Below are 21,332 nucleotides of genomic sequence, written 5' to 3' on the forward strand. Positions count from 1 at the left end.
AAATATAGATATGTTATAAATAATAATAACGTGATATGTTTATATAATATAATAACATAATCATATGACATTTTCACCATTACGTTAACTTCACGTAATATAAAAATGATAAAGTGATAATTAATCCTTAATATAATCATATTACTCTTTATTATCATGTCAAAAACTATATAATTCAAAAATATATATGCCTATGATTTTTTTCTTAATTCAACAAGGAAATTAAGATGGGCTTGGAGGGACAATTACTTGGCAAAAGTTGACTAATTATGTTTGTGATCAAAACCTCACCTAACCTAAGTATTTTGGTAAATAATGTGCTTAGATTGATACAATATTTTTGGGGAAATTTTAAAGTAATACTTTTGTTTTTTGGATAATAAAGATCAATCAAACTATTAAAGTTTAATTTATGGTAGTGGGTCCATTGGATTTGTTGTTACTCAATCATCATTATAGAGTTATGACATGACATATGTGCATGTGTAGACAAAGACATGAGTATTTGGAATATTCCTTGGAGAGTGAGAAAGGGACAATAATTAAAGGTAAGATGTTCAAATAACATAAAGTTGAAGATAAAAGTAAATAGTAAGATGACACATATACAATTAACACATCAATAAATTGATTTTCATAAAAAAATAATTTTGGATTAATATATTAATATAAATAATAAATGATCATATATAAGTCTTCCTTCTAATTTATTTAAAGTATTTCATCTACTACAAATGTATTTTATAAACATTATTTATCACTGTAAAAAGTCATGACTATGCAACACATCTATTAATGGAAACTTGTTATTGTAGTATATGAAGGATTGATCAAAATATTATCTAAGGATAGTTTGTTTATTTTTTTTATTTTATAAAATTTATTTTTGAACAAGTGTAATTTTTTTTAGTATTACACTTAAAAAATTTTTAATTAGACACTTTGACAATTTTAATACATTATGCCTTTAAAGAAATGTTAGAAATTTTAACAAATTTTGTGACATTGTATTTATTTTAATTAAATTGTGACAAAAATTATTTTGCATTTATTAACTTTGAAAAATATTGTAAAGAATTATTGTTTTATAAATTTATTTTTTTCCTGAGCAGTAATTTTGTCATAAAAGCTATTTTGTTTCTCTTTTTCTTATATTTTTATGTAATAATCATCTCTTTAAAAATCAAAAAAGAAAATATATAAAAGTAACAGTTAGATCCCTTAATTTTCGGAACCCTTGGGGTTTTGTCATCATTCGGCTGGGGGCATTTTTGATTTTCAATTTTGCAGTTTATATGTTCACGAAGAGACGCTAGAGTTACTGTCCAAATCATCAAACGGACCGCACTATATAAATGAGAGCGTCACACGTGGGCCATCATTCCGTTTTGAAAACCAACCGCTCTGTAAGTTTATCTCCATAGGTTTTTTAACACAAGTAAAAATAAAAAAAAATTTAATGAATTCATTTTCTAAAACATTAATGCTGGAATGAAAATGGAAAATCACGGTTTGGGGGGAGACGTCAGAAGCTTCTTCTCTTCCCCCAACTGGCGGTTTCTTGAGGTAAAAAGGATTTTGATTAGAATAAAATTACAGTGCAAAATTTAATTTGATGATAAATTTTATAATTATTTCTTCTGCTTATTATTACATAAAGTAGAATGAATTAGACTTTTATTTTCTGGAACTTATTCGTTGAACCGTTTTTCTCGTAATTCATTTCAGCTTTCAGGGCTAATCCAGATCGCCGATCTGTTGAGCTAGTTCTTTATTTTTTGGTAAATTAAGAATTTCGAGCAGTTGGGTGGGTTTTTCTTAATTTTCAATAATTCTGCTTTCATTTTTTGCAATTGAAGTCTCATTTCTTTTTTGAAATAAAATATTTTTTTAAAGTTTGATGAACCTTAATTTTACCATGATTATAAGAAGGACACTATGATAAAAATATAGTTGATTTTTTTTTTTGCGTTGTTTTGAGTTTGATCAATGAGTGAATTGGCAAATTTTATTCATGTTTTATAATTTTTGGTATAGTATTCTTAGTTTAATTTTTTTTGGGGTGTTAAATTTGGATTTGCAGAGAATTGTGTGTTTGAGTTCCCATTGAAAAACAATGGGGGTAATGTCAAGACGGGTTGTGCCCGTCTGCGGTAACCTCTGTTTCTTCTGCCCTTCGATGCGTGCAAGGTCAAGACAGCCTGTTAAAAGATACAAGAAGTTATTAGCTGACATTTTCCCCCGTAATCAGGTATTGTTTCAGCTCATCTTTTTACAATTTGTACTTGAATTTTGGGCATTCCGGACTAGTTTTTTCTTTCGTGTTTGGTTCCTCGAGGAAATATTGCGTCTGGATATTTACTGTAGCTTGTTCATAGTTTTGTACTGATTGATTGATGATCATTGGTCTGTTAACTTCAGTTAAGTGTACTATGATAATAATATTGTCCTTATGTATAAAGCGATGACTTCAAAATATTAGTAGTTAATAATCTATTGTGAAAGACTGAAAGTTTACAGAAGTATAATTTGTATCTATCACAACTGCTGCTGCTATTCTGGTTAATGGCTGCATAAATTTCTATTGATGGCGGTAGAAATTTTATACATTGTTGAATGAAACCAACATCGAGGAAGAAGAGGCAATATTGCTAGTAGCGTCTTCTGAAAATTTGAAAATAAGGCATTTATGTGCTGCTTGCATGGTCTTTTCAGCTCTTGAAAGCTACTGTACCCCCTCATATAATCCCAGACGCTGGGCAGAATAAGGGAGAAAGGAAAAAATGAAAAAAAAATAAAGAAAGAAAAACAGTGTTTGATATGCTTACCATTTTTCCAATTACATTTGACAGGATGCTGAACCGAATGATAGGAAAATTGGGAAGCTTTGTGAATATGCTTTGAGGAACCCTTTACGAATACCAAAGGTATGGCTTTTCTTTTGGTTCATTTAGTATCAATTCCTGGTGGAGATTGATTCTAGTATGGAATTTCTAAATATTTTAATTTTTATCTATTTGAAATGTTGGTTTGACAATTTTGTAGGCAAGTTCTTATATCTATTAATTTGGATAAAAATATGAAACTTATAAGTGAGAATGTGGCGAACTGTTTTTCATAATCTTGGTTTCAATTTTACGAAGGTTAGTTACGTATGATATTTTCTAGTAGTTTAGGATTTAAATCTTGGTTTTTAAATGATTATTATATATATATATATATATTTTTTCTAAATTAAGGTGGTTTGCAATTTTTTTTTCCTGAAATGTTGGTAATTTTGTCAAGAAATATTTAAAACTGATTGAAAATTTTGAAATGGTATTAATCTTGGCACAATTCGAATTAATAGATTTATCCTTGAGATGTTTGAAATTTTCTGTATCCCATAATATATATGACTTTACTGAATTGTCTGTTGATTTTTTTCTCACATCTCTAAATAATTTGTCTGCACAGATTACAGGTCAGCTAGAGCAAAGATGTTACAAGGATTTACGTAATGAGAACTTTGGATCTGTAAAAGTCGTACTGTGCATTTATAGGAAACTGCTATCGGCATGTAAGGAGCAGATGTAAGTTTGAAGTGTAGAAATTTGAACATTTAATTGATCTAAATACTTTCTGGCATCATTTTTCCGGCGAACTTTTTTCTGGGGTGAGGAGCTCGGAGAGGGGAGTTTCAAAGAATGAACCACTGAATTTGGATAACAAATTGTTGGGTAGAGCATTAGATTTGGCTTGTTATTGCACATCATTGCGGCTTGTGTCCGGGGACCAAATCCTAGTATGGTTTAAACATTAGAAGATAGCTACTTATTAATTTATAGTCTATATAATTAACTTTCTTTTGTTATTGTATGAAGTTTTGCCTCGTGTTTGGTAGCATGGCAATTACGCCCAGTTAACTAACTGTGATTAATTCTCTACCAAATACCATAAAGATCGATATAAGCTTTGGTAATGTAAAGAATGTCTACAATTATTCTTTTAGTTTTTTTGGTTTTATAATTATAGAGTTACATTTGTTTGATAAGTAATGATTTAATGCTTGTTATATTTTTGTTGTGCTATTATAGTACTTAGGTGCAGATGTCTTTATAGAATAAGTTCTTTCTTTTATATATTAAGTTTTTAACTAAACTTTTTGAGGGTTTTGTTATTTTTAAAAGTTAATAACCATATTTTTCATAAAAAATAAACTGGGTTTATGATGTGGACAAGATCATGCTTATTGAAGGATTGAATTGTTTTTTAAAAACTGTTTTAGTAATTTTATCTATTTTCATGGGTTCAATGTTAATTTAGTAGTTAGGGAATTAATAGGGCATTTAGGGTAATATTCATTGTTTCATATATATGTTAATTTAGGAGGTAGACTTTAAGTATAAATATGAGCTACGTTTCTATACTTTTTATATGTGATATTCATGGGAGCACTTCATTCTTGCAGTCCACTTTTTGCTAGCAGTTTATTAGGGATCATTCGGACTCTTTTGGAGCAAACTCGACAGGATGAAATGCAAATTCTGGGTTGCAATGCTCTTGTAGAGTTCATAAATAGTCAGGTGTGTATGATGTAAAACAAAGCTCTGATCTGTTTGGTTCTATCTGTAGTATGAATATGCCAGTAGTACGTATATTGTGGCACTGGGTAACAGTTGCTAATTTGCCCTTAGAACTTTAAGCTTTCCATCATTGGGCTTTAAGTTTTTAAAGTAGACAACTTCTGGTGAAGGAGCTCTTCACTGATCTGATGAGTGGACGGAGATCTTCAAAGGCTTATTGCAAACTGACTATAGACTGGATACTTATATTAGCTGTAACTAGCAAAGCTATTCTAATTGTATGGGATTTGAAACTAGGTGGACGGTACATACATGTTCAACTTAGAAGGCCTTATTCCTAAACTTTGTCAATTGGCTCAAGAAGATGGAGATGATGATAGAGCTTTGCGTTTACGTTCAGCAGGATTGCAAGTATTGGCTTCCATGGTAATGTTGTCTCTTTATATCTTGAAACATTTTACATAAGAAAACTCTTTTGGCTGAATACATGCACTTTCATTAGTTCAAGCTAACTTTGTAGTCATAACTTTTCTTCTTTAGGACGCATAGATGGATATGCAAACCATCACTTGGTTTTTTTTTTTTTGGTATCTAATACTTGTTGGAATTGTGTGCATGTCTTTCCAGTCTTGTCCTTATTGGCAATTTATCTACTCTGTTGATTTAGACTTGTTTCCAGGGATTTTAGTTGTTTAATTACTGGCAATGACTACTGTTTACCAGTATATAAAAGTATGGCTTTGTAAGATTATGATACAGCAGGTTGATTTAAATATTGTCAAGTAGCCTCTGCACTCTTCTACCTTTGTGCACAATCTAATTCCTCTGACGAAAGACATCATCTAAATTGAGGCTGGCTTGTACAATGTATATTACTGGGAAGGGGCTTTGATTTTTGTGGGGTTGTGTTTCATAAAACTAGGTTGAGGATGAAGGCTTAACAATTAGTTAACAGTTATAATGATTGAAGTTTTAGATTGACCTTTCTAGATTTGAAGGAAAGCGGTCCTATATTTTTGTCGAGTGAAGGGAAGGTTGAGGTTTTAGGACTAAACTAGTCTAAAATTTGTTATCGAAGGGGTAAGTTGATCAGGTGTTTCGGGTTGAATTACAGCTTTAATTAACCTGTGAATAGCCTTATGTTGTAAATGTTGAGTTGAGTTGAGTTGTAAACCTTTACAAGTCAGAATAAATAGGAGAATACTTCCTGAATTTTTCTTGTCAAGTTTTCCTTTTAAAATAATTTCTTATTCGGAGATTGTATTCATTATTGTTATTTAGGAAGAGAAAACTCAGCATATTTCATTCATAATATATCATTTATATATACAGCCTAAACATCTCTAAAATAGGAAAAGAATAAAGAAAATAAAATCCCTATAATTATGATGACTCCTAATCCCTATAATTATGGTGATTTCTAATTCCTATTATCACGTTTATTAATAAAAGAATATTTACACATTTCCTATTCTATAACACTCCCCCTTAAGCTAGAGCATAGATGTTAATCATGCCCAGCTTGCTACGAATATAATCAACTCGAGGTCCATTTAACGCTTTTGTAAAGATATCTCCTAGTTGGTCTTCAGTTTTAACGTATCCTGTAGAAATGAATTTCTGCTGAATCTTTTCACGAACAAAATGATAATCAATTTCAATATGCTTAGTTCGTTTATGAAACACGGGATTAGAGGCAATATGGAGAGCAGCTTGATTATCACACCACAGCTTTGCCGGCAAAGAAGACTTAAGACCAACTTCATTTAATAGCTGATACATCCATACTACCTCCCACAAAAGTTTGTGCCATAGCTCTGTATTCTGATTCTACACTAGACCGAGATACTACATTCTGCTTCGTACTTTTCCATGAGACTAGATTTCCTCCAATAAAAACACAATATTCCGTAGTGGATCTCCTATCACTCTTGGAACCTGCCCAATCTGCATCTGAAAAACATTCAATATTAGTGTGTCCATGATTTCCGTAAAATAGACCACATCCTGGAGCCCCCTTCAAATAACATAGGATTTGTTCCAAAGCTGCTCAAGGGTTAATTGTTGGAGGAGACATAAACTAACTAACAATGCTAATAGAGTATGCAATATCAGGACGAGTCACTGTAAGATAATTCAATTTTCCAACCAGCCTTTTATACTTTTCAGGGTCTTCAAACAATTCACCATCTTCTTTTGTAAGTTGCAAATTGGAGTCATTGGTGCATTTCACGGCTTAGCACCCAATTTTCTTGTCTCAGTAAACAAGTCAAGAACATATTTTCTTTGAGACAAGAATATACCTTTCTTACTCCTTGTCACCTCAACACCCAAAAAATACTTCAACAACCCCAAATCTTTTGTCTGAAACTGGGTATGAAGAAAGGATTTGAGAGATGAAATACCTGCAGTGTCACTCCCAGTAATGACAATATCATCAACATACACTATTAGTAAGATTATACCTACCTCGGAGTGTCTACAAAACACTGAGTGATCACACTTACTCTTCTTCATCCCAAACTCCTGAACTGCCTCATTGAATTTGCCAAACCAAGCACGAGGGCTTTGTTTTAGGCCATACAAGGATTTTCGAAGATGACAGACTTTTCCATACTCCCCCTGAGCAACAAACCTAGGTGGTTGCTCCATATACACTTCCTCCTGGAGGTCACCATGTAAAAAAGCATTCTTGATATCTAATTGATGTAAAGGCCAATCACAGGTAGCCGCCATAGAGATGAATAAACAAATAGAGGTAAGTTTAGCTACTAGAGAGAAAGTATTAGAATAATCAACACCATAAGTCTGGGCATACCCTTTAGCAACAAGACGGGCTTTAAGGCGAGCCATTGATCCATCAGGATTTACCTTTACAGCAAACGCCCATTTGCACCCAATAACTTTCTTCCCAGCAAGCAAATCTACCGAATCCCAAGTACCATTACCATCTAAAGCCATCATCTCCTCTACTATAGCAGCACGCCAACCAGGATGGGACAAGGCTTCATGAACAGTTTTAGGAATTGAACAGAATCCAAGGATGCAACAAACGAACTAGAAGAAGACAAGTGATCATAAGAAACAAAGGATGAAATAAGATAAGTACGCTAATGTTTACCTTTGGGAAGAGCAATAGGGAGATGAAGACTAGGATCAGGATCACTAGAGACTGGATCTGACGGCGAAGGGATTGGTAAAGGGCATGTGGTCTGAGCCTTTGGTCTTCTGGAATAGACTTGGACAATAGGTGGTTGAGCAGGTGTAGGATCAGGTGCAAGAATATCTATGGTACTGACAGAATGGGTTACAGTATAAACTAGTAGATCATCTTCCTTCCCTTGACTATCATAACTAGAAGATGAGGAAAAGAAAGGACTATTTTCAAGGAAAGTGATATCTGCAGAGACAAGATATCGGTTAAGAGTAGGAGAATAACATCTGTAACCTTTTTGAAGACGAGAATACCCAAGGAAAACACACTTGAGAGATTTTGGATCTAATTTGGTGACTTGGGGACGAACATCACGTACAAAACATGTACTACCAAATATCCTAGGTTCAATAGGAAACAAAGACTTGAAGGAAAAAGGACAGTATAGAGAATATCACCATGAAGGACAGAGGAAGGCATCCGATTAATCAGAAAACAAGCTGTGGAGACAACATCAGCCCAAAACTATTTAGGAACTTTCATTTGAAAAAGAAATGCTCGGGCTACCTCAAGGAGATGTCCATTCTTTCTCTCGGCAACTCCATTTTGAGAGGGTGTATCAATACAAGAAGATTGATGGAGAATGCCATTCTGAATCATATAGGACTGAATTTATCGGAAAAATATTCTTTGGCATTATCACTTCGCAATGTGCGCACAGAAACATTAAATTGTGTTTTTATTTCAACACAAAAGGCACAAAAAATAGAGAATAATTCAGAACAATTTTTCATTAAGTATAACCAAGTGACACGAGAATAGTCATCAACAAAAGTAACAAAGTATTTAAAACCAGATTTAGACATAATAGGACAAGGATCCCAAACATCAAAATGGACTAACTCAAAAGTGGACATAGCCCTTTTATTGACTCTAGACACTGAAGGGAGACGATGATGTTTGGCAAACTGATATGACTCACAATCCAATGAAGATATATTTTGAAATTGAGAACATAATTTTTTAAGGAAGACAGAGAAGGATGTCCCAACCGACAATGCACCTTAAAGGGGGTCAATACACTTGAACAAGTAATGGATCTCGGCACCTGTGTGTCAAGGTAGTAGAGACCTCCAGACTCACGACCTTTACCAATAATCCACTTCGTCATAAGATCCTGAAATAGACAAAAATCGGGAAAAAATGAGATACAACAATTCAAGGCACGAGTGAGTTGATGGAGATATGATTAAAAGAAAACTTAGGTAGATTTAAGACATTGGACAATGAAATTGATGGAGCTGGATTAATAGTTCTAGAACCAAGAACACAAGAGGTTGATCCATCGACTAAAGTAACATTAGTGGAGGTTGTATGTGATTGGAAAGTGAAAAATAGATTCGAATTACCTGTCATATGATCTGAGGCACCAAAATCAATGACCCATTGGATGATGAGGAAATAAGACATGTAGTGGAGTTACCTAACTCGGCAATAGCTGTGATAGGAGAAGTAGTGGATTTTAATGATTCCTGGTACTAAGAGAATTGAGCAAATTCATCTGCAGAAACTAGAATAGTCTTATTAGAAGATGAAGTATTAGAAGCTGCAACATTTGCTGATTGACCTTGATAAAACTTATTTTGGAGTTTCCTACAAAAACGCTTTATATGGCCCGGCTCATGATAGTAATAGCACGCAATTCCTCCTGACTCTTGACTACGACTATCAACATCTCGGTTACGATTGCCCGTTCCTCCTTCTCTGTTACCACTTCTATTATACCGACGACTTACAAGAGCACTATTATTAGTCTGAGCCAATGTGAAGTTAGAGCTTTCTGTATGAAGTACTCTTGTAAAGGTGTCATGCAGAGAGGAGATCTCGGAACTAGAAAGAATCTGAGATTTGACAGTCTCAAGCTTTGAAGGGAGACCCGCAAGAAAACTCATAACTGCCATTTGCTACAGTTGAGCCTGTTGAATCTTCACATCTAGACTAAAAGGCAACAAAACATTAAGCTCCTCATAAATTCTTTTAAAATCCATAAAATAGGCTGAGAGACTTATCTTGTTTCTTTGCACGATATAAAACTTTACATACCTCATAAATACGAGAGATATTCCTTTTACCAGAATATAAAAAATCTAAATAATCCATGAACTCTTTAACAAACTCGCAATGATTAATCAGGCTAATAATCTCACTATTAATGGAATTTCGAATCTGTAGGAACAGCCGTGCGTCTTCCCTCATCCAGGTTTGCCTTGTATTATCAGTAGGAGGATCATTAGTAATATGATCATCCTTATCAATGCTTCTTAAATAGACCCGAACTCCAATCCAAATAATTGGAACCATTAAGTTTATGCTCTGTGATCTTTGTCATCACGAGAATCACATCAGCCACTACCATTGATTTTTTCTCTGGCACAAACTCTGCCATCTTGAAAACCCAGTAAGAAACCCAACAAGAATACGAAACTCTCTTGTTGAAACCTTCCAGCGTGAAGACTAGAAGAGAAGACCAGAGTGAATCTCCGATAGATGGCCGGCGTGTGGAACTGAACCAGAAACTAAGAAGTCTGTTTCAAAGGAAACAGATCTGCCAAAACAGCTCTGATGCCATGTTATTTAGGAAAAGAAAACTTAGCATATTTCATTCATAATACATCATCAATATATACAGCCTAAACATCTCTAAAATAGGAAAAGAATAAAGAAAATAAAATCCCTAGAATAAAGAAAATAAAATTCCTATAATTATGATGATTCCCAATCCCTATAATTATGGTGATTTCTAATTCCTATAATCACGTTTATTAATAAAAGAATATTTACACATTTCATTTTCTATAACAATTATTATCATTCATTTCCTGTGCTTTTTTTCTCATTTAGTATTCTTTGTACTTGTATCTTGTTTTCTTTCACTTCCATTTCTGGTCAGTTACTACTTGCTCTTTCCCATTTCTTGTGCCTAGGTCTGCTTCATGGGTGAGCACTCTCATATATCAATGGACTTTGATAGTGTAAGTTATCATTTCTTATGGTGATGTTAGATGCATTCCTGATCTGATGCGATTTAACTGTGCAAATTTGGTGCTTGTTATTATAGTTGGAGTCTCTTTGGCCTCGCTAGAGCTTCAATAAAAATACTATTGAAATAGATTTTTGAAATGATTACAAATAACGAAGTTTTATTTTTGTCCATCCAAAATTTTGATTAATCTCTCTATCAGCTTCTTAGTTCAGCTAGAAGTTCCATTGTGGAGTTTCAGCTTTTAGCCTCTTGAACTTCTTTTCAATAGTGGAAACTAAAGCACACACTACACAGACATATATGCAGTATGTATTGGCACTTTTTTTCACCTTAAATTCTTTTTCCATCTTGTATAGATCATATCAGTGACCTTAGAAAACTACATGGATGTCCAAATGACCCCAGTCAATGCCAGTAAAGTGGAAGAAAATGGCTCTTCCTTCCCTGATACCAATGAGAAGGGCTCCTCCGCACCAAACCTTTTGATTAACTCTGACTTAGATCCAACCATGTAAGGCTCTATTTCAGTATTTCTCTTGCTGCATTCCATGCATTAGGAAAAATTTAAAGTTCAAATATCATCCATGCTTCATTTGGCTCTTTAACAGGGATACTTCGAAGAGTCCCTCTTACTGGGCAAGGGTTATCTTACGTAATATTGCCAGATTGGCAAAAGAAGCTACAACTGTCCGGCGTGTGCTTGAACCTCTTTTTCATAACTTTGATGCTGAAAATCACTGGTCCCAAGAGAAGGGAGTTGCTTCTTCAGTTCTAATGTCCTTGCAGTTGCTTTTAGAAGAAACAGGTTAATTTGGGAGTTTTAACATGCATTCTTTATTAAAGATCTTTTTTCTGATAACTCTCTGTAGATATAATAGTGTTTTTTTAATGCCAGGAGAGAAGTCCCACCTATTATTGGCTATCTTGGTGAAGCACATGGAGCATAAGAATGTAGCCAAGCAACCTGATATACAAGTTAACATTGTCAATGTCATCACACAACTTGCACAAAATGCAAAGCCTCAGCCCTCAGTAGCAATCATTGGTGCAATAACTGATTTGATGAAGCATCTACGAAAATGCCTGCAAAATTCATCTGAATTATCAAGTTCTGGGGATGATATTGATAAATGTAACACTGATCTTCAATTGGGCTTGGAAAAGTGTATCTCACAGCTCTCAAATAAGGTTGGGAATATGTTCTTGTGATCATCCAGATTTTACTTGAATATGATTATTATAAGATGCTTACTGAAGCTAGTTTTAGCATGTTTTTCAAATGTTCTACCATTTAGTTGAAACTTATTATCTATATGTATTTAACAGGTTGGGGATGTGGGACCAATTCTTGATATGATGGCTGTGGTACTAGAGAATATTTCGACCAACAGTATTGTTGCCAGGACAACTATCTCTGCCGTTCATCGAACAGCACAGATTATCTCTTCTATCCCAAACATATCATATCACAAGAAGGTGAGTGTTCTTGTACAATATACTGTTATATTTGTTCTTATCTTGTATGTGCATCTAAGTTCTGACATTGTAATCTGTTGTAGGCTTTCCCTGATGCTCTATTTCACCAGTTGCTCCTCGCGATGGCCCACCCAGACCATGAAACTCGAGTTGGGGCAAATAACATTTTCTCCATTGTGCTTATGCCATCGTTGCTTTCATCTTGGTCTGATCAAGATAAAATTACTTCTGAAGCTGTTTCTTGTGACTTATCATCTGCTGCATCCAAAAAGGTAAGGAGTCAAAGCTTCGCCTTTCAGGATGAAAGTAAAGACCAAGCAGAACACATTGATGGGAGACTAAAAGAAAATGGAAATCAAGCATCAGATATGGCTGTGAAAAAATCAATAATGTATCAGTCCCATGTGCGCTCATATAGCTTTAAGGATGCTCTGGGTGATGGAAAAATGGTGTGAAAGTGCTGTCTCTCTGTTGCTTAGTGTTATTACCAATTCTGATACAATTTAGTTCTCTTACATATCTTAATTTTTCAGCAGCTCAGTCACCTTCGATTAAGTAGCCATCAAGTGAGTCTTCTGCTTTCATCAATATGGGTCCAGGCGAATTCGGCTGAAAATACCCCTGCAAATTTTGAGGCTATGGTCCTTACCTACAACATTGCTGTCTTGTTTACCCGATCCAAGGTTAGCCATAATTTTACTGCCTTTGTTTCAAAATATTAGTCTCCTTTATTAATGCACAAGGTTTGAGAAATGTAGTTGATTTTTATTATATTACCCTACTCTTGATGATTGATTTTATTTTGTTTTGTTTTTGGTGATGATGTATGATACAGTAAAGGGTAGAATAGTGAAACTGACAACAAGTGATTGTTACCTTTGGTAATGAACAAACATTTTGAAACAACACAAATTAGAAGAATGGACAACTTTTTTTTATTTTTTATTTTTTGCAGAGAGAGTATCTGCTACTGCTAGTTGTGTTCAATTTGATTTTGGAAATGTCCTTTTCAAATATTATACAAGTTCTTAGATCTCACCATGGATGCTTTCCATGAGTGTAGAAAAGCACAAAAAGAAAAATGCTCAGTCTCCCTGCACTCTCTTTCTAGTCATCAGCACAATCTACCATTTCTGTATAACAACTAGAAAACTCAAAGTAAGATAGCAATTGTCAACCTTGTCGTTGCAAGCACCCAAGTTAGATTTATCAAGTATTTTTCAACTTGTTTCTGCTATGAGGTGTGGCATGGGCCATGAATTGGGTTGTGATAGAATGTGGGTTTTACCTTGAGATTCTAAGAGGGATGTCCCTGATCTTCTGTGAAAGAAGATTCCTTCTTTATCTTTTGCATTTTGCCTAGGAAACTTGTGACATATCTCTAATGCTATTAGATGTGACATATGTTTAATGCTATTAGAGCTTCTCTCTTTCCATTTTGGTGTCTATTCCTGAACTTGGTCTGTTGATAAATTTTGCTGATGACAGACCTCCAGTCACATGGCCCTAGTTCGGAGTTTTCAGCTCGCATTCTCCCTTAGGGGCATCTCTCTGGATCAAGAAGGTTTGTTGCATCTATCATTATTTGTAGTTATATTTTTTATAGAGTGAAAGAGCACAATGTTATACATATGTACATGCAGTAGCACTATGCTCCTTGTCTGTTTAGTCAATTGGAAGCCTCATATACTGGATTATCACATACACTTCTGCAATCTTATTTATCCTTGTTGGTTTTGTCTTAGAGATGCCACTTTAATATTGCTCACAGCCATCTCAAGCAACTAATGAAAACTCTGGCTCAGCAAAGTTTATTCCTTTTATTGCCCTAGATATTTACTAAATAACTTATATTAATAATATATGATGCTATCCCTGTACAGCTGTGCTGTCAATTAGAAGTCTTGTAGCACATGCATTGACATGCTTGCATGTTAACGTCAAGGATTATTCCATAAACTTACCTTAACTTGTATATCCTAGCTGATTTTGTATAAAAAATGCTCTCTTAATGTTTCTGGCAATCAACATAAAAGGAAAAGTGAAATAGAAGCTTAGGTTTATAATTTATGATTCTTTTCTTCACTCCATTTTTATTGAGGAAATCGTATCTATTTTAGCATTTAATGCCACTGGCTAAAGATGGTGTCAAACCAATTTGGTCTGCTTTCAAAGAATTTAATCTGAGTTGATCTTTTGGGCTTTTACTGAATTCAAACTTCATTTTCCTCTTTTTCTCCCTCATATCATCAAACAGCAATCCATATTTTATAACATTTACATAACTTTACTAGCTTTGTTTTCTCTGATAATTTATTTTAATACTTTTATATTAAATAAATAAAATGATTGCTTTTTATTTTTATGATGCCTACTGGGTGCAGAAAGGGCTAGTTAAAGGAGTGTGTAAGATCATGCACGTAATGCTAAAAATGGTAGTACCGAAAGATGGTTACCCCTGAATACCCTTTTTTCTAGTCTGTGGTTAGGAGAAAAAATTAATCTCCACAATGTTTATCCTTAGGATGTGGGGCTTGTTGCTTAACTTCTGTAGGCTTGTTAAATTTGGTAAAAACTGCTCCTGACATTTATGTCTTGCATGCTTGTTGAAGGAGGTTTGCAACCATCTCGCAGAAGGTCTCTCTTTACTTTGGCATCCTACATGCTTATTTTCTCAGCTAGGGCAGGCAATCTCCCAGAGTTAATTCCTATTGTCAAAGCATCTCTGACAGATAAAACGGTCATTTTCTTATCCTTAATCTATAGGAGAATGCCATTTCTATTGTTATAGCACTTGTTACAATCACTTTTTTTTTTTTGAGTCCACAGGCTGATATTTGAGTTTATCATCCTTTTCATAGGTTGATCCTTATCTCAAGTTAGTTGAAGATATCCAACTTCAGGCTGTTTGTGTGAAATCTGATGTGGATGGCGTTGCATATGGATCAAAGGAAGATGATCTTGCTGCATCAAAATCCCTCTTGTCAATAGAGCCAGATCCTCATTTGAAGGAGACTGTCATCTCCCATTTAATGACAAGATTTGAGAAATTGTCAGAGGTGATTTATCAGTTTCTTGATTATTACTTTATTTGAGGTTTATAGTGTGTCAGCTTCCCTAGCTCTATTGAAGTTTAGAAGTATCTACAACTGGAAATGACAAACTGTTACACCATCAGAGGTGGAGTGAGGGGGTGGTTCCTTTGGTTTTGATAATGTGACATTGATGTAGAATTTCTTTTTTGTAGTAATTAATGACAGTGTTGAACATAGGTGCTTTGGACTGGGTGATTAAGGATTCTTCATTTAATAAACATTTTATAAGAAAGGTTTTGGCTGTGAGCAGCTACTGTTGTTAACTAATAGGAAAAATTATCTGAAAACAGAAAGTGTTAGGAGTAATGTTACTTCGAATGCTGGCAGCTGCCGCATTTGATGAGATATAAGATGAACGGGTCTGAAGACAAGAAAAGATCTGGATAAAATGAGGGAATATAATCTTAACTTGCAAAATGCTTATCATCACTGAGTTATTGTTCCTCCCCCCTGCCCCCCACCTTTCTGGCGCGTCGCTTGTAAAAGGGTAATAACGACATTACCAATGCTCTTAGATTGCTATGGTAACGAGGTTGATTTAGTGTTCTATGATTAGTTGTTGCATGTAATTAAGTTGTTCCATTTTTCACATGAAAGGAATTAATAGCATTTATGGGAGCTTGTTTGCAACAAGATTCAAATTATCCCTTGTGTGTTTCTTCCAGGATGAATTATCAAGTATAAAGAAACAACTTCTGCAGGGCTTTTCACCAGATGATGCATATCCATTAGGTGCTCCATTATTTATGGAGACACCAAGACCATGTTCCCCTCTTGCGCAGATGGGGTTTCAGGCATTTGAAGAGGTAGATCTTGTTCAGATTACATTCTCTACCTCAACGCTGTGACATAGTTTGGTTGACTTGATGATTTGCTTTCAGATTTTGCCTTTAGCTGCAATGACAGATGAAGAAGCCTTCCCTGAAGCCAATGGAAGTCAGTCAGATCGCAAAACATCATTGTCTATCAGTACGCTAGATGTTTTAAGTGTCAACGAGCTTTTGGATTCGGTAAGATGAGTATTAATATGTTTTTATTAGTTTTTATATTTTGATTATAATTTGTAAATGAATTGGGAAACAATATAAATGGGTGGTATGCCTTTATTCAACACCATTGTTGACCAAGCTACTTATGCTTTTGATCCTTCATCTTGGTTTTCAGAGAGTGCATGAATCATTTTGGACATTTTAGAACATAAATTTGGGATGGGATAATAAACTAGGTTTGGGAGTCACATTATGAATAGGTTACTTTGTGTTGGTACCTTATGTTGTGTGCTTCTAGAAAGGTGTGGTGTTAGCATAAAAATATAAGTTACAAAAATGTCTGCTCCTGAACCATTATGCTCATGCATGGATGATTTTTTGTGTAGAGATGAAAACCTAAGAAACTAAACCTTGAAGGGTTTTCAATTTTGGCCAAAGATTCTAAATTTCCAATGTATTTCTCAACTATCTAGCACATATTCTCAAGCTTCACCATGCAGAAGTTGTTGAAACTAAAAGGTAAATTTAGACAACTATGAAATAGTTGAGATTTTAGATTTTCATTTTAATACATGGCCAAAAGGGATATGGAACATATTATGTGTAGAGTCACAGTACAGAATATGATGCTGTCATAATTAACTTACAAAAAATAGCAAATTAAAACCAAATTGAAACTTTTATGCACTTGTATGTGCAATCACATATGTAAAGTGGTTGGATGGGTTTGTATCACTCCAACATGCTGACTCTTTATTAAATGGTTAAAGTGAGTTAAAAGTTGTGCATTAAAAACCTATTTCTTTTCTATTTCACTCTGCTCTCTATTAACATTAATTTGGTTAGATTGAAATATAAAAACTATTTAATAGTAAGACATTTATTTTTATCGCACCAGTATTATGTAGATGCTGACAAAAAATATAAATAAGAAAAAAGTACTTGAAAAGACTGATTAAAGAATAGGTGAAATATATTTCTATTGATATGTATAAGAGTTACAAAGATATTGCTGAAGCATTCCCCTTGATTGCTATAGAGTGATTTTGAGTTCCTAAAGTATCTTGGCTGTTGAGAGGCTTGCCTTTCTTCATCTGAGGAGGAGTAGTTATACTTACAAAATATTAAATGGATACAGACTACTTTGTGATTGTGGGATAATGTGGGGATTTAACAATTGCATCTTGTTCAAAGTAATTACTGTTGCTAAATGATAGTGCAGTTTTGGTGTCTTTATTTTGTTGTAGGATTATTGAACTTTTGCTTTTACTTAAGGCTCTGTTTGGTAACTGAAATTAACTTAAGGGAAAATTTTTTCTGTGAAAAGCATTTTACTGGAAAATCCAATATTTTCTTTTCTGTGGATAAACTGGGGGAAATATTTTCTGTTGTTTGAATCACCCTGTAAAAAATATTTTCCACCATGACTTATCTTCAAAAATTTTCCACGACACCATGAAACATCAACATTTATCAATTTCCAACCATTGAAACCCATCAAAACACTAGAAAATCAACCCCCAAAAAAAAAAACCATAACTCCAATATCCAAAATCATTTCCATAAAGTATAAAAAGTAATCACAACCAATGAAGCCTGAAACTCCAACCTCAAAAACCAACAGAAAATCCACAAAAAAAAAAAAAGCAAAAAAAGTAAAAGAAAGTAAAAGAAAAAGAAAAAATCAGTTCAAAAATGACAGGAACAAGTACAACTGTTGTTAACACTATAAAAATTTCAATATTCAATTATCCAAAAAGGAAATGGATTAATCAATTAAAAATAACTGAAAATGCATTTAAACATTGAGGATCTGAAAATCAGAACTTTGAAAAAGAGAGAGATTTGATGCTGAAGTTGAAGCTAAAGTGAAGATTTGTGGAAAGAAGAAGCAAAAGAGTGATTTGAAACTGGACTAAAGCTGAAGCAAAAGATACCTGGCAACAAAGCAAAAGTAAAAATCTATGAAATAACGAAGGAAGAGGGAAGAGCAAAAAAAAAAAGAGAGGGAAGAATCATGGGAGATCTATGAATATCATGGTGGTTGGTGATGGAGATAGGTTTGGAGTAGTTTGTGGGTTTGTTGAGGGAGATAAGAGCAAAAGTGTGGTGAAGTCTTTTTGAAATTGTCTTACATTGTGAAAAAATGGAAGATAATTTCCTGTCTTTTGCTTCAAGTTTTTCATTGCCTGGAAATTATTTTCAGTTGACCAAGCTATTTTCCCCTTTCCAAACACTGAAAAATGAGGAAATTGGCTTCCAGAACCATATTCAAGGTTATGAAATGGAGCTTTTACCTAAAAATCTTGTCAGACAACTTCCTTTTCCCTTGCTGTGTAGGCTTTGTCTGAAAAGCAAAGTGCATGTATAGATTTACATACAACATATAAACACGTATTATAGAGCATGCTAGACAGGATAATAAATAATATAAACTTTAAGCCATATTTTGACAAACTGGTAAATTGAGTTGAGTCAGATCAAATGGTTTTTAGTGTTACTATACTTATTTATGTTTTGCTGTGCAATATGTTTGGTTCTGTTTATAACTCTTTTGAATGTCCCTAATTTGATTTGGTTGGGAACTTGAGATTTTTTTTTTCTCAAAATTGAAAAACATACGAACTCATGCATAATCCCCCCCCCCCCCCTCCCCACTGTTGTTTTCTGTGAGACTTTTTGGAGTGCGGATAAGATGGTCTTGAATTAGAGTTTTGATATTAAGTTTGAGGAAGGGCAGAATTTAACAAGTAAGAGTGGTCTGTTCCCATTTAGATAATTGAACTTGGAAGGAAACAGAAAACAAGACAGGAGTATGTGGGACTGATATGAGTGGATTTATCCTTTAAGTGTATACATGTTCTGTCAAATGTATTTACTGCTCATATCTTAATCAAAAGACCAAAATTTGTTATTACTAGGGGTTGGTATGATTATATCTATTTCTGGCTGTGGGTCCAGAGAATCAGTTTTCACATTCATTATATTTTAACCCCCATTATGTCTCGGGATATTTATCAAACTTTCATTTTCTGACAAAGTATATCGTTTGTTACTCCAATAGGTTCTGGAAACAGCCCGACAAGTTGCAAGCTTTTCAGTTTCCCCTACACCCATTCCTTATGACCAAATGAAGAGTCAGTGTGAGGCTCTTGTAACGGGTAAACAGCAGAAGATGTCAGTGCTTCATAGCTTCAAGCATCAACAGGATGCCAAGGCAACCTTGGAGAAAACTGAAAAGGAAGTCCTCTATTTACCAAGTGTGGTAAGTTGGTCTACACACATGTCAAATATCGTAATTTTTTGAATGGAATCTTTAATTATCCTTTAATTATTGCCACTTTCTTCCCTAAGCAAAAGCATAATCCGTAATCATCACGTTTCAGTACCATTGATAATGTTATACATAAAAAATAATAGTAGTATAATTGGTGATAGTTAATAGTATGAATTAGAAGAAAATAAAAAACAATAACAACAATAATTTTTTCTGATATTTTTTCAATTTATAGTGGTTTCTGTTCTAGGTTAAATTCCAGAAAATTCTTTCAATTTCCTACTAAAATGATCTCTTAGTAGTTTCAAAACAGCAGTTTCTGTTGTTATGATGTTTGCATAGCTTGTGGTTCCTTTAGCAAAATAATGGCCATATGTATTTGGTTTATGGAAGCTAAATGCAAATTCATCCTGATTAAGATGGTAACCCTTCCTTCAAAATTCATTAACCTGTCTGGTAATTTGTCATTTGCCCAAAATCTGAGAGGAAGAAAGGAATTACATGATTTGGATACATATTTTATGTCCTTGATTTTAAATTGGGTTTGTCTATTAGACTGCATAGGATTGTAAAAGACTTTTTTTCACTTGTGCTTTTGAAGAGTTCAAGATATGGGAATCTTTGTCAAATTATATGTTAAGGAATTGGCGTGCACTAACAGCGTGAGTTTAATCAATTAAATGATGTTGATGCAACCAATAATAGTAATTTTTTTGTGGATGGTTATCTTCTATTTCAGAAAATGGAGTTTTCTGAAGATCGGAAGTTAATAATCAGGGAGCAAGGTCATGTAAGGGGACAGCTTGCTCTCTGTTCACAAGAATTTGGGCAACATTCTTTCAGATTACCACCATCAAGCCCCTATGACAAGTTCTTGAAAGCAGCTGGATGCTAAAGAGGTTGGGTGTGTTTTATACATGAATATATATATATATATGTAACAGTCTATATATTTTACGTTCAATTCTTTTCATTTTTTTGTTACCATGGAAGCTCATTCTAGGCATTTTCTACCTTGTCACCCCAAAATGGAAGAAGAGAGGTAGGATGGGCATAATATAGTGTTGCTTGAACAAAAATATTTCTTAATGTTTAAAGCACGTACTTCACTGCAGCATATTGTACAAGAAGAGCAATCTAGGACTCAGATTCTTTGTATGACTTAATGTAATTTTATCCTTTGCAAGTTTTGGCTTCCCCTCCCTTTGTGTAAATTCAAACATTTAGCAGTTGATGAACCAAGAAAGGTGTGTCCATTTAAAGTTGTATGTGCCCTAATTATCTCTTTATTTTTCTTTTCCTTTGAAGTTGTATGTAGAGATTGGTGGATGATTTTTCTGTTCTTTTTCTATTATTATTATTATTTTTTTATGGAAAGAATGCATCAATGTGCAATCAATCAGCAAAGTGTGGAAAATGCTGAATTATGGGCGAACGTCAAGTAGATGAGACTCATTAGTGAGTTTTTTTTTTTTTTAAACATAATCGTTCAAAATGTCATTTAACTCTACAAGAAAATTTAAATAAATTTTTATTTTTATTATGTTTAATAAATTTTTATATTTTTATTTTGAATTAAATAAATTTTAATAATTAAGTAATTTATTATTTTATATTTATGTGACATTAACGTTAATATGAAAAGTGTTATATAATTATATTATCATATTAAATCAATATGTTATATTTTTATCAATTATGATATGTAAATATATTACGTTAATATTAATGAT

General features: G+C 33.7%; 1 protein-coding gene across 5 annotated transcripts; it reads left to right on the top strand.

The window, feature by feature from the left end:
* On the top strand, positions 1,471 to 20,942 carry LOC18602498 (protein EFR3 homolog B). 5 transcript variants are annotated; one of them, XM_018119688.1, is made up of 21 exons: positions 1,471 to 1,566; positions 1,729 to 1,807; positions 2,084 to 2,251; positions 2,853 to 2,927; positions 3,457 to 3,572; positions 4,451 to 4,565; positions 4,863 to 4,991; positions 10,704 to 10,751; positions 11,119 to 11,273; positions 11,371 to 11,567; positions 11,658 to 11,950; positions 12,089 to 12,238; positions 12,322 to 12,687; positions 12,772 to 12,921; positions 13,727 to 13,802; positions 14,851 to 14,978; positions 15,100 to 15,297; positions 15,999 to 16,139; positions 16,215 to 16,343; positions 19,387 to 19,587; positions 20,339 to 20,942. In XM_018119688.1, the coding sequence occupies exons 3-21, from the start codon at positions 2,117 to 2,119 to the stop codon at positions 20,492 to 20,494; spliced, it is 2,958 nt and encodes a 985-aa protein (XP_017975177.1). In that variant the 5' UTR covers positions 1,471 to 1,566; positions 1,729 to 1,807; positions 2,084 to 2,116; the 3' UTR covers positions 20,495 to 20,942. The 5 variants fall into 5 exon arrangements, with proteins under 5 accessions (XP_017975177.1, XP_017975181.1, XP_017975178.1 ...); XM_018119692.1 differs by having other exon boundaries at positions 12,775 to 12,921; XM_018119689.1 differs by having other exon boundaries at positions 1,729 to 1,802.

Source organism: Theobroma cacao, chromosome 4 (assembly GCF_000208745.1).
Source record: "Theobroma cacao cultivar B97-61/B2 chromosome 4, Criollo_cocoa_genome_V2, whole genome shotgun sequence".
Taxonomy (NCBI): Eukaryota; Viridiplantae; Streptophyta; class Magnoliopsida; order Malvales; family Malvaceae; genus Theobroma; species Theobroma cacao.